At 37.2% G+C, this 12,958-nt stretch overlaps 1 protein-coding gene across 7 annotated transcripts in view; it reads right to left on the bottom strand.

Moving 5' to 3' along the window:
- LOC114661334 (suppressor of tumorigenicity 7 protein homolog) overlaps nucleotides 1-12,958 on the bottom strand; it is a 260,621-nt gene that overhangs the window by 12,525 nt on the left and 235,138 nt on the right. For all 7 annotated transcript variants that reach the window (XM_028814557.2, XM_051928198.1, XM_028814550.2 and 4 more), the window contains 3 exons: nucleotides 12,791-12,905; nucleotides 8,985-9,057; nucleotides 4,322-4,424 (listed from right to left, as the gene is read on the bottom strand). In XM_028814557.2, the coding sequence (XP_028670390.1) occupies nucleotides 4,322-4,424; nucleotides 8,985-9,057; nucleotides 12,791-12,905 (291 nt within the window). The remainder of the gene's footprint in view (nucleotides 1-4,321; nucleotides 4,425-8,984; nucleotides 9,058-12,790; nucleotides 12,906-12,958) is intronic.

Genomic DNA, 12,958 nt, shown 5'->3' with positions numbered 1-12,958 from the left:
ATCGGGCTTACGCAGGCTGATGTGGTGTAAGGTAACCTTCAAACAAAAGCTCTTATGAGGCTCTTGCCTAACACCAAGGGTGCACAGAGTGTTCATTTTCAAACACGTTCTACTTTACATTTCCAATTCAAGATCCTTATTTTAAAGCTGCTGCTTTTGATCTGCGCAATGTTTCAGTGTGCTGAAGAGCTAATGTGTGACTTGATTCCCTCACAGTGCTTTGGGGTTGGATTAACATCAAAGTTTTGGCATCTAGGCAGTGACACGTGGGGAGAGATTACTGCATTTTAATTCCAGATAAAACTGAATTGTATTTTTCTCTACAAAGTGCTGGAGTTGTGACTTTAAATACAGCATGTCATTTATAAACTGTGTGTCAAACTGTTATACATAGCTTGATGTCACTTAAGTAGGTATATTTTATATATATATATATATATATATAAAACATTGTTCTTATTTAAAAACTAAAATCAAAACAACTTTCCAAGGATGGAAAGAATGCTTGTATTAAGTATGTATTCTCTCAGAATTGGTCAAAATACGGGAGGGCCTTCACCGCGTTTATATACACTAAACACAGAGATTTATCACCCTTTGATCACATCAGTATACTTAAAATGGTCCGCATTCTTGAGGCACAAAAAGCTTCCTAACAGATAAATTGCATCACCTCAGGGTATGGATTCCTGTTGACCTCTCAGGTAGGAGATGGGAATTTAAAACCCCTGCGTTAAAAAAAAGCACCTAAAACTCTGAAGAACAATGGAGTAAGAGTTTTCTTGCTCCCTTTGGATTAATTAATAACTGTACAAAGATGCCACATATACATAACTAAACAGGTGAAAATCTACAAGAGCGTTTCGAACATAAGGCAGTTGACTACTCTCACATTTTATACAGATGCCATTATGCCATTAACAGGTCATGTATAAAACAGAGTTACTCCAAAGATGCACACTCTTTATTAATGCAATTCCCTAAAGGTCCTGATGTTGTGTGTGTGCCTTACTAGAAGTATCCTGTATATGGCCGCTTTTTAATGGTGCCCCTCACAATTAAACATCTGCCTTTTAATTAGCACCTGAGAAACACACCTGATTCCCTGTGTTTTATTATATTCAAAAATAACTGTCCGAAATACAACTTTTAATAAAACATGTTCTCATTCTGTCTACCAAAATGACACAAAGTAAATCAAGATTTTTTTTCTAATCATTTTCACATATTTTGATTTGTTAAAACCAAGGAAAATGAAGTGACTTAAAAGGGTCAAACTTCACAAGCACAGCTCTTCACTGCTTCATTGTGTGATTTAAAAAGCACACAATAAAATTAAGTGAAAGCAAGAACAATAAAGACAACACAAAGTGATAAAAGTATTTATTTCACTTAGACTGATTAAGAGAAAAAAATAAAAATCACCTAAATATAGTAAACTGGCAATAACAAGTGATACACAGCAGAGTAGTCATCCTCAATCAATAGCTCACAGGACAATCATAACATTTATATTTACTTATTTGTCTGACGTCTTTATCCAAAGCGACTTAAAACATTTACGATACTGTTGGTTACATTTGTTTTGTTTTTCCAATCGGAGCACAGGCAGGTCAAGTGACTTACTCATGATCACACAGCGTCATTAGTGGGAATTAAACCCACAACCTCTGTGTTTGACGTCTAAAACCTTAACCACTACACCACACTGCCTCCCTAAACGGCTTTCCAATACCAGAACCCAGGAGGCCAGGGTGAAAGCCAGGAATCCTAACTGCTGGACTATATTGGTCACAGAAAGTAAAAGACATTCAAGGTGGGCTTTGCATTGGCTTAGCCTCATGGACACACCTAGGGGGAGGTATGGTAGAGCCCAAAATTCTATTTTAAATAGTAATTGTACTTACTGGTTGATGGAAAAATGAATGGCTAAAACAACCAACGTGAATTATTCAGATGATAATGGCCATTTTCCTGGTTTTCAAATGCAGCATGGCACAGGGTGAGAAAACTCACAGCTTCCAGCTACAGGTGGGTTTCTAATGTCAGCATGCAGTTGCCAGTTCTTTGTAGCTGGCTGGCTCTTGTTCTGATATTAGCACTACAAGCTCATCATTCATACGAAATGTGAGCACTCTGAAGTGCAAGGTTCTATTTTGAATTTTGGCCATTGTTGGGATCCCCCGTTTTACTCAATTTAACAACAGTGGTAAGAGAAGGAAAACACACACACAAATACAGACACACATAAATACACAATGTTCCCTAGCTATGATAAACATAGTAAAGAATTATACATAAATCTCTTTTGAAATAAAACTGTTAAATTAGTGTGTTGTTTTTCACACATGTCAACATACAAGATCTGATTTCTTCTTGTCATAAGCAGCGCACATCAGAGGCTTAGGCCTACATTTGACTTCCAGGTTCGAATAGAAACACCTTGAAGCTGCATAAACATGTCTGGAACTGCTCATGTGTGAAAGAGTTAAAGCAGGTTGCCAAACTGACAACTTTTTGTTTTCCATTTTTTCCTGGGAGTGGTTGAGGGCTTGACATGTCTCTACTGGGAGTGTTATTGGTAATTTATATGCGATTTATTTATAACAACAACAAAAACAATTTAAAAATTCAGTACAATAAACACAATGTTACTTGATAATACCCACTGCTCTTGACAGATGAATGAATGTGAAAAAGGATATGTTGTTTCAGAGACTAGTCAAGTAATTTAATGGTAAAATAACCACACCAAATTCTTATTTAAAAGAAAAAAAAGGTATCATGAGCCACCTAAAATTCTCCTACTTTAATGCAAGTAGAAGCACATGACACATACTGTATGCAAAGAAGACATTAAGAATCAACTTTCCCACCCCCTGCTTTGATTCATTGCATAAAACATGCATAGAGACCCCCATGGCTCCAACTTCTGACTTTGTTTTGCAGTCTCATACTAAAGGCCACTTACATGCCCACCCTGCAAGTCTTTCCTAATGAATGGCTGCTTCCTACTGTGTATATGAAGAGCCAGTCTTCTACTGGACTAGCCTGTGCCTCCAATCCACCTGAAGAGTCCTTAAACAGCTCCTGGGCGGTCAGCTTCCTTAAAGGGCATCATAGCCTCATCCTAATGCTGCCTCCTACCGTTCTGCAAGTCCAGATCTTTGTCGCCAGTTTCTCCCGAGTGCTTGGGGTTTACATTCCACTGTAATAATAATGGTGAGCAGGCCACACTGACTTTTTAAAGTCTGATTTTTCAGCTCCCAGGGAGCGTGAACTGGACAAGTAGGTGAGGAAAAGGCTGGATGGGTAAAAGGAAATAATTTTTTATTCTTGTAGCAATTTTTAGTCTATTATTGTGTCTATGTTTCCTTAGTCCTCATAGATTAGTAATTTTAAAATTATATTTAATGTCATTATCTACTTTCCATTTTTGTAAATATTCACTATTGTTTCTATCTTGCACAATGTTTAACCAGAGCTCTAAAAGCTTCCATCTATTGAGTTTAGGACACATTTTTAATAACATTTACTTTTCTCTGCAGTCAAGTTTTTATTTTGTAGTGCTGTTAGTTCTATGAATTTAGGCGGTGAATCACAGTATCACTGGCTGTCCTGCCTCCTCCTCCTCATCATCATCACACTGCAATTTAAATTGTAATCTGTAAAATGAGTCATATGTACCCAAAAAAAAAAGTAAAAAGAATAGCAAAAACCTTTTATATAAAAAGTTACAAAACGTGTTGCTCAGTCTCCTTAGCATTGTTATAAAAAAAAGCAATAAATAAACAAATAAATAAAAGTAAGCCATTAAAAGCCTGCATTCTGTATGTCGTCCATCATGACTCTGTTGGCATTTAAACATAAATAGATGGGTGCTATTAATTAAACAACTGCTCAGTTTTTAAATGGGCACTCCAACACACACATGGCTCAACAAAACCATTCATAGCATATGCTCAAGCACATTTTACCATTTTCATTACATTGTCAGTCACACGTCTGTGCAGTAGCTCCATTTCAGTGAATCATTTAGTATGTTTAATACCAAATTGTGCAATGAGGAGAGTTCTGCATCATGTCTGCTCCTTCTTCTCCTCCTCTGGTCTCTGAAAATTGGTACCTGGCAATCATATTTTACTTGCAGGATCCCATATAGATGCTGATAGAGGTTATATCAGTGGTAACAGTTTAGGAGAAATTTTTTTTTTTTTTTTTTTTACATTTTACAATATTATTTTCAGGCCAAATAATTTTTTTTAATTAAACGGAAAAGGGTAATGTAAACCTCAAACTTTTCCAAAAAAATTAAACTCACTTTTGGTACGTGTGGATTAAACTCTACAGCTCTGTGTATGGCTTCCACAGCGTTCATTTCTGCAGTACTGAGACCTCTTCTTGATGCCGCCTCTGGTGAAAATCTGTGCAAAGAAATACAAGTTTTAAGTCAATTCCAAACAGAAAAAATCTATTTTAGACTCAACATGACCAAATATCTTACATTCTGTAACAGGCTATTATTTCATTATATTCATAACACAACAAACCAAGCAAATCTGAATGTGCCCCAGATACATATCCAGACTAGTGTCACGCAAACCTGACAATAAAAGCCAACTAGGAATGTCAAGAATGGTATAGCTTATTATTGGAGACTCTTAAATGGTCCACACAGTTGACAAGTTACACTACTCTGAAACAGAAGGAAATCTCATTTTGTTGGTTATGACTTAAACCTCAAAATCATGTACAAGGACAGCTATGTAGACTAAATGGTAAATTGAAAGCTTTGTCCCAGGAGTCAAGTCTTGCACCACTCATGAGGCAGAAGCTGAGGGACTTCAATTCTCAAGTTGGAATAGCTGCTAGCCCTTGCTCAAAGAACACAAATCACTCTTTTCCAGGAGAGAAAAATGCCCATGGATTTCAAGGTGCTAGTTCTCATTCCAAATGCACCGAATGCTCAACTGAAAAATGTTCCAAAGCACACCAGAGATCACACTCTGATGAAGCCTACCAGTTACTCAACCCGCCACCCTCAAATACAGTCACAAACTCTGGGTAGTGATTGTTAGAAAAAGATCAAGAGTACAAGCAGGAAACATGAAGTTACAGTATCTCTCTATATCTCATAAAGGTAGGAGATATCTCTATGGACTGGCTTGGGTCTGTCTGAGACACCTACAGGAGGTACTGAAAGAAACTGCTAAGAAATGGGCAGCTTCACCAGTCTAGCTCATCTTTCATACTACCATGACTTTCATCAGGGGAAGCAGAGTAAAAAAATATAGATTTTTTAATTTCAAATAATTTTAAGTGGTCACTATTCAGCTGAAGATACCTACATGACTTCACTACTGAGATGTTCTTCCTGCAGTCTGATTGGAGCAGTCAGTAATTCTGTAGTCTATGTAGAATTCATTGATATTGACACTGGTTAAAAAAGTCAAATTGGAAAATATGAAAGGAGCAAAATGATATTGGCTGCAAAAAATTGCTGACTTTTTACCAGCTAAGTGTAGCTGAAGACCACATATAAGGGAGAATCACAATAAAAGAAAACAAGTGTAACTACCTATACACATTTAACAAATATATATTAATGCAGTCCTGGACTATCCTATATTTCAAATCACAGCATTTCATTTAAGGTAAAAGTAATACAATTGCCTTATTTACACATTGAATGTAAACACAAATGGAAATGGTTTACATACCAGCCATAGCCTGAACTACCTTTCAAGCATGCAATCCCAGGAGTTTACTGGGACCACTTGTTCACATACATCACATTGACCAGGCGTTTTCCAGGGACAGTATTATTCATTCATGAGTGTTACATTGCATGAAATAAGTGGAGAAAATTAAGCACAGAAGGTCCACAACTACACCCTGCAAGTTTTTTTTTTTCTAAAAGAAAAATTGGTAAGTAGGAATTCTTACACATTGCACCTATTCAATTTATTTATTTATGTTGCACAATATTCTCAAAACCCAAAGTTGCCTTTAAGGCATACACAAACCTATGGATCAAAATGTTAAAAACAGATGACTCATATAAAGATAAATGCTATTGCATTTAAAGTGCCCTGCAAAGCTGCTCAGGGTTTACGTTGTACGAGATCTGCACCCCATATCTCTGCTTCATAGCCTCCAGACAGCGTCACTCCATTCAATGGTGGAAACGTATTAGTGAATGAGGTGACACATGGCTGTATCTAATGGTATCAAAGATTAGCAAACTTCTCCTCGACTTGGAAACGGAGAGGCACTCTTATTTCAAAAGCTGCCCAGTTTAGTTTCAAATTGTTCAGATGTTCTGCTAATCCATCAAATAGATCTCTTTTGACTGATTCACTTATACAGTTAGGTCCATAAATATTTGGACAGAGACAAGTTCTTTCTAATTTTGGTTCTGTACATTACCAAAATGAATTTTAAATTAAACAACTCAGATGCAGTTGAAGTGCAGACTTTCAGCTTTAATTCAGTGGGGTGAACAAAACGATTACATAAAAATGTGAGGCAACTAAAGGATTTTTTGAACACAATCCCTTCATTTCAGGGGCTCAGAAGTAATTGGACAATTGACTCAAAGGCTATTTCATGGGCAGGTGTGGGCAAGTCCATCGTTATGTCATTATCAATTAAGCAGATAAAAGGCCTGGAGTTGATGTGATGTGTGGTGCTTGCATGTGGAAGATTTTGCTGTGAACAGACAACATGCGGTCAAAGGAGTGCTCCATGCAGGTGAAAGAAGCCATCCTTGTGCTGCGAAAACAGAAAAAACTCATCCGAGAAATTGCTACAATATTACGAGTGGCAAAATCTACAGTTTGGTACATCCTGAGAAAGAAAGCAAGCACTGGTGAACTCGGCAACGCAAAAAGACCTGGACGTCCACAGAAGACAACAGTGATGGATGATCGCAGAATCATTTCCATGGTGAAGAGAAACCCCTTCACAACAGCCAACCAAGTGAACACCACTCTCCAGGGGGTAGGTGTATCGATATCCAAGTCTACCATAAAGAGAAGACTGCATGAAAGTAAACACAGAGGGTGGCACTGCAAGGTGCAAGCCACTCATAAGCCTCAAGAATAGAAAGGCTAGATTGGACTTTGCTAAAGAACATCTAAAAAAGCCAGCACAGTTCTGGAAAAACATTCTTTGGACAGATGAAACCAAGATCAACCTCTACCAGAATGATGGCAAGAAAAAAGTATGGAGAAGGAGTGGAACAGCTCATTATCCAAAGCATACCACATCATCTGTAAAACACGGTGGAGACAGTGTGATGGCTTGGGCGTGCATGGCTGCCAGTGGCACTGGGACACTAGTGTTTATTGATGATGTGACACAGGACAGAAGCAGCTGAATGAATTCTGAAGTGTTTAGAGACATACTGTCTGCTCAAATCCAGCTAAATGCAGTCAAATTGATTGAGCAGCGTTTCATGATTCACAGATGGACAATGACCCAAAACATACAGCCAATGCAACCCAGGAGTTTATTAAAGCAAAGAAGTGGAAAATTCTTGAATGGCCAAGTCAGTCACCTGATCTTAACCCAATTGAGCATGCATTTCACTTGTTGAAGACTAAACTTCAGACAAAAAGGCCCACAAACAAACAGCAACTGAAAGCCGCTGCAGTAAAGGCCTGGCAGAGCATTAAAAAGGAGGAAACCCAGCATCTGGTGATGTCCATGAGTTCAAGACTTAAAAGGCTGTCATTGCCAGCAAAGGGTTTTCAACCAAGTATTAGACATGAACATTTTATTTCCAGTTATTTAATTTGTCCAATTACTTTTGAGCCCCTGAAATGAAGGGGTTGTGTTAAAAAAATGCTTTAGTTGCCTCACATTTTAATGCAATCGTTTTGTTCACCCCACTGAATTAAAGCTGAAAGTCTGCACTTCAACTGCATCTGAATTGTTTCATTTAAAATTCATTTTGGTAATGTACAGAACCAAAATGAGAAAAAAGTTGTCTCTGTCCAAATATTTATGGACCTAACTGTATGTACTGTAGGTTAGTATGGCTTGCAGAATTTGCCTGGAATTTGTTGGTGTCATTCACAAATACGCCAACCTAGGAACTCCATGGAAAATACAACTATACACGTTCTTGACCTAGACACTAACCAGGTTAACTTTCAGGAGATTGATTCTAAATTCCGGGGATATTGTGCAATCGTGAATTGCATTAATGAGATTCTTCAGAAATGCTCGGCTCTACTTCTTACACTAACCATGCCCAACATCTGCTGTGCTCTGCACTGACCCAAAAACATCAATCTGGTCTCAAAGTGGATCAAATGCACGTTTTTAAATTTTAAAACATACTGACAAATACTACATCTTACACTTTTTAAAACTAAGCAATAAAATAACAAGTCAGTGGGTATATGTGGAAAAAACAAGTGAAAGGGGTTCTAAAATTGAGGAACAAAATGAGGAACTTCTTTTATAAAATTGAGTTAGCAGATTCTTATTAAATGACATTAATTAGACCTCTGATTAATTGTAGTATAAAAAAATCATCATACACTTTCGTGAAGTAAACTTCTTCCATGAGAGATCTAAATGTCTTCTCTTTCAGTTTATGTGCTGCAAAAACCATTAATTTGGAAACCAACACATTTACAGGACTTTCGAGTATGTATGTTCTCAACCCGGCTTTTCTATTTTATGGGTGTTGGAAGGCAGAGCCTATTCTGGTAGCACAGGTGCAAGGTGGGAAATAATTCCAGTCTACTGCAGCACACACACACACACACACACACACAATCTACGGTACCCAATTAACCTGATCTGCCCGTCTTGGGACATGAGAGAGCTAGAAAGAAAGAAATGAAAGTCTACATAGGCAACAACTGAAAATAGGAAGCAAGAGGCAGCAGTGCTACCCACTGTGCCACCATGCCACTACTACCCAATGGACAGGCAAAGTTTTAATAAATAAAAAGTGACAAACTTACTTGTCTGAAACGGCTCTGGCTTTGAGGAGAGCAGCTGTGTAACATATTGTTGCAGATTTGGGTAAACTAATATCTGGGAAAAGAAAAAAAGAATTGTGAAAACATGCATTTTTTAAAATAAACTAATGTTACTGCATTCCTTTATGCAAAGCATTTTTCCTCTGTGGGTAAAGTTACAAAAGCCCCAGATGAGCTCTACTGTACAAACACTAAATAAGATCTAGGAAACTTTAGAAAAAAATGGTTCTGCCAGATATAACCCATTTAAATTCAGCACAATTCCCCAAGGGAAAGGATTTGAACCTTCTTTGAAATGTTTTTAAAATGAACAGGCATGCGTTAAGGCATTTGGCAAACACTTATACCCAATTAGAACAAAATGTTAGTAACCACATTTAGTAAGAAGGCTAACATTTCACAGATTATTTTATAGTTGACTTCACTTTTGCTGTATACATTTATATTTAGTATAAAGACATCACACAGCATATACATGTACATTAAAAATGTTCTCTTTTGAAGTTTTCAAAGCATACAGGAAATAAAAAAAAATACTTGTGTACAGCACGAGTAGACAGGGAACAAAACAAATGGCTAAAGCAAATATACAGTACCTGCTCTTCTGTTCAGTATATGTAAGGTCACCCATTGTATAATTTAAAGTCTGCTAGAGTGGCACTTCTAAAGCATAGTTATTCTTACATACAGTAGGTGCCAGGGACAAGTAAGTGAAGTCATTAGTTTTTTTGGTTTAACTGTGAGAGGAAATAAACACCATACAATGTGTGTGATCACATGGCTCCGAGCTCACAGCACTAGCAAAACATATCATTTCTAAAGCCTTCTGGATATTAGTGGGTTCTTCCTCCACAAGTATACCTTCTAATATGTATTGTAATTAATAATGTGTAATACAAAATATGTACAGTAAAGCAGATGTATCAACATTTCTATCTTCTGTGCCAAAGAGTTTTTGTTTGCAGATATTATACACAAGCAATATGTTGGGTCAGAGTGTTCTTAAGTCTGAAGTGGACAATGTGACATAGTCAGTATTGCATCTGTGGATGATCTTGTGTTTTTAGTGTGTTTGGCAAGATACTCTGCTGAACATTTTTGCCAACATGTTAATTTTCCTTATGGTACTGCATTACGAATCAAAATCTATCCATATTTCACAGCAGTCACCATTCCATCAATTTTGATGAAATTGCCTACACCACTGGCTAAAAATGCACCTCCAGAATGTAACAAAGCCACTAGTTTGATTCACAGGAGGATGCACACAGCAGTCAAAGTGATTCACGACAATACTGCTTCTAAAATATCAGCATGTTTGTGAGCCAAAAAAGTAACTTATGGAATCACTGCTTCGTAAGTCCTTCAGCCACTAGATGTCGCTAAATACTTCATAGTCTTTCAAATAATGCGATCTCATCTGCTTATGTCTTTCTAGAAGAATGGCTTCTTAGCTGCAACACTCTCTATAAGACCACATCATTTAAGACTGCTTTATTCAGAGTGTCTGCTTCGATATAACATTAATCTACCAAATGCTGGAAAAACACTTGACTGGATTTCTTTTTGTCTTTTAGCCTCTTTAGTCTTATGTGTCCCCCTAGAAAAACAAACCAAAAACAACAATTTTTTTCCAGGAATGAAAAATTTCATCATGTTTAACAGAAACATGAAAATATCAAAATTTTAACATAATATATTAGAGAAGTCCAATCTAGTGTTTCTCACTGTACCGGTGCAGAATTTGTACACATCCTTCATGTGATAAATTTTGAAAATGTCACCAATGCAGAGCCCGATGTTGCAATCAGGAAAGTACAAGTGTGTTTTTTGTACACTTTTCTTATAATATTCTTTCTGTTGCTTGTGTATGAGAGGGTAGAATTGTCCTTGCTTGATCTGCACAATCAACATGTCCACTGTGTTATCGTATGTTACCATAGTGCAAGGCTTAGTGACTCTGACAGTTGCTGCTTTGTGCACTGTGCTTAGGGAGATCACATCTTTCTTGTGCTTCCATTTAATCAGAATAATTTTGCCTTTTTGCCACACACCCACCTGACCATGGTGAACCTTCAGGCGACTAAATTTACCAGGTACGTCACGTACAGTACCATATACATCAGTTTTACTATCTGTGCCAACGTCTGGTGACCAATTCATACTTTCATCACTACTACTTGATCTAACTAATGGTTAAGTTTCAGTTTGTCCCAAAACTAGCTTTACAGCGTCTTGTTTACGTGTCACTGTGCTTTGCTTGAAGGCTCCACCTGATTTAAGAATACTCGAGGGTTTTTGGAGCATGATTTATTTTATCCAACAGATGGTAGCAGAATACTGTCCCGAGAGTTATTTGGGCTTAATGCTTTACATTGAATCACAACAGCTTAACCTATGGGACACTCAGGATTAACTGTTTTTACAAAGAATTCTGAGCCTGAGACACATTTCAGGGTTAACACCAAAGAGGTGAAATTAAGAGACCTTAAGTGCCATTCAGCAGGTGCTGGCAGCCCTTTATGTCTTCCACAGTGTGGCAGTATGAACAGCATAGCTTGAAATTCCAGTTTGGGGTGTTGATATGTGCACACTATATTCTTGCTCATAAAAAACTATAATTTTTTTGTCTGTCAAACTTTAACTTAGCCATTTCCAAACCTCTCTTTGAGACACCCTAGTATTCTTGGGTACCATCCAACACACCCATTAATCCGAGTCGCATGGCCTGTTGGTGAATTTAACCTAACACATGGAATAGATGAGGGACTCGAGGAGAGCTTTGGGGACAAAGTATGTGATGGTGTTCTAGCTATTGCACAAGACATTAGTACAATTTCAGAAAATTCATGCAACAAAAATTAACAAGATTTGCTTGAATTTTATTCTATTTTACTTTATGTTATGTAGTCTTTACAAAAGTAGATAAATATGTGCCTACTTGGAAAACTAGGTTTAAAAAACTGTTGTTGGGTAGCCTAAGGCCTCTGCACAGTAGTGTACTTGTGAGTGTTATTGTAGCTGCAATATTAAGAATTGCCTTTTGGAGTGAAGAGCATGTGCACCCAGCTTATCCTGGCTGCTACAACACTACAAGAAATGTAATGCACACCTCTATAATAAAAGATACGACAGAATGAAGAAACCATTTATACCATTTTTGCTGCTCCTGGACAAGTCTGTTTGGAATTGGACATTACTGTTCTTATACAGTACTTGAGATATACCAGCTGCAGTTTAAGGATTTAAGAAATTGTTCACTATTATTATTAATATTACTGTATCACATTAATTACACACAGTTTCAATCCATTCCTTCACAGAAAACATACTTATTATATATAAATATGAATAAAACTTTTTACTGATGATTTAGTTAGGGGGAACAAAAAGCAAACATTTTAATAAGATCTTTCCTTGGAAGGGAATGTGTGAGAAGTCGAGCTTGTAAATGTTAACAGACAGTGTATACAGAGAGGATATTTGTGATTCCTTGGACCTTAAGTTTCTGAACTAGAGCTGCAAAACACTCTCTCGTCCTACATATCCAGTAAGAGCAATTCAAAGCACAGCAGGACTAATTTCAAGTTTGTCACCAAAATAAAAATGCACACTTGACAGAATAAATAAAAGAAAATCAAAACTTTAAAAACAACTTTCATATATTCTATCACTGCATGCACCTTGAGGAGGTGAAGCTCCTGCGAGATGTTCCAGTAACTTGATTTGTAAAAATTATTTTGAAAAATGTGGCATATTATAAACATTCTTAGCAAGCCATCACTTACCATCATATTTCGCTAATACTGCTTGTACATCTGCATAGGCCTGCAACTCCAGTAAGGCTTCTAGGAGATTTTCATGGATATTAAACATGCTGAGAAGAGGGAACTCCTTCATTAGCTGGAAAACATACATCTGCCGTTATATCCAATACTTCCAAAGACTCCACTAAG

The sequence above is a fragment of the Erpetoichthys calabaricus genome, chromosome 1, assembly GCF_900747795.2.
Source record: "Erpetoichthys calabaricus chromosome 1, fErpCal1.3, whole genome shotgun sequence".
Taxonomy (NCBI): Eukaryota; Metazoa; Chordata; class Cladistia; order Polypteriformes; family Polypteridae; genus Erpetoichthys; species Erpetoichthys calabaricus.
This window is presented reverse-complemented; position numbering and strand designations above follow the sequence as displayed.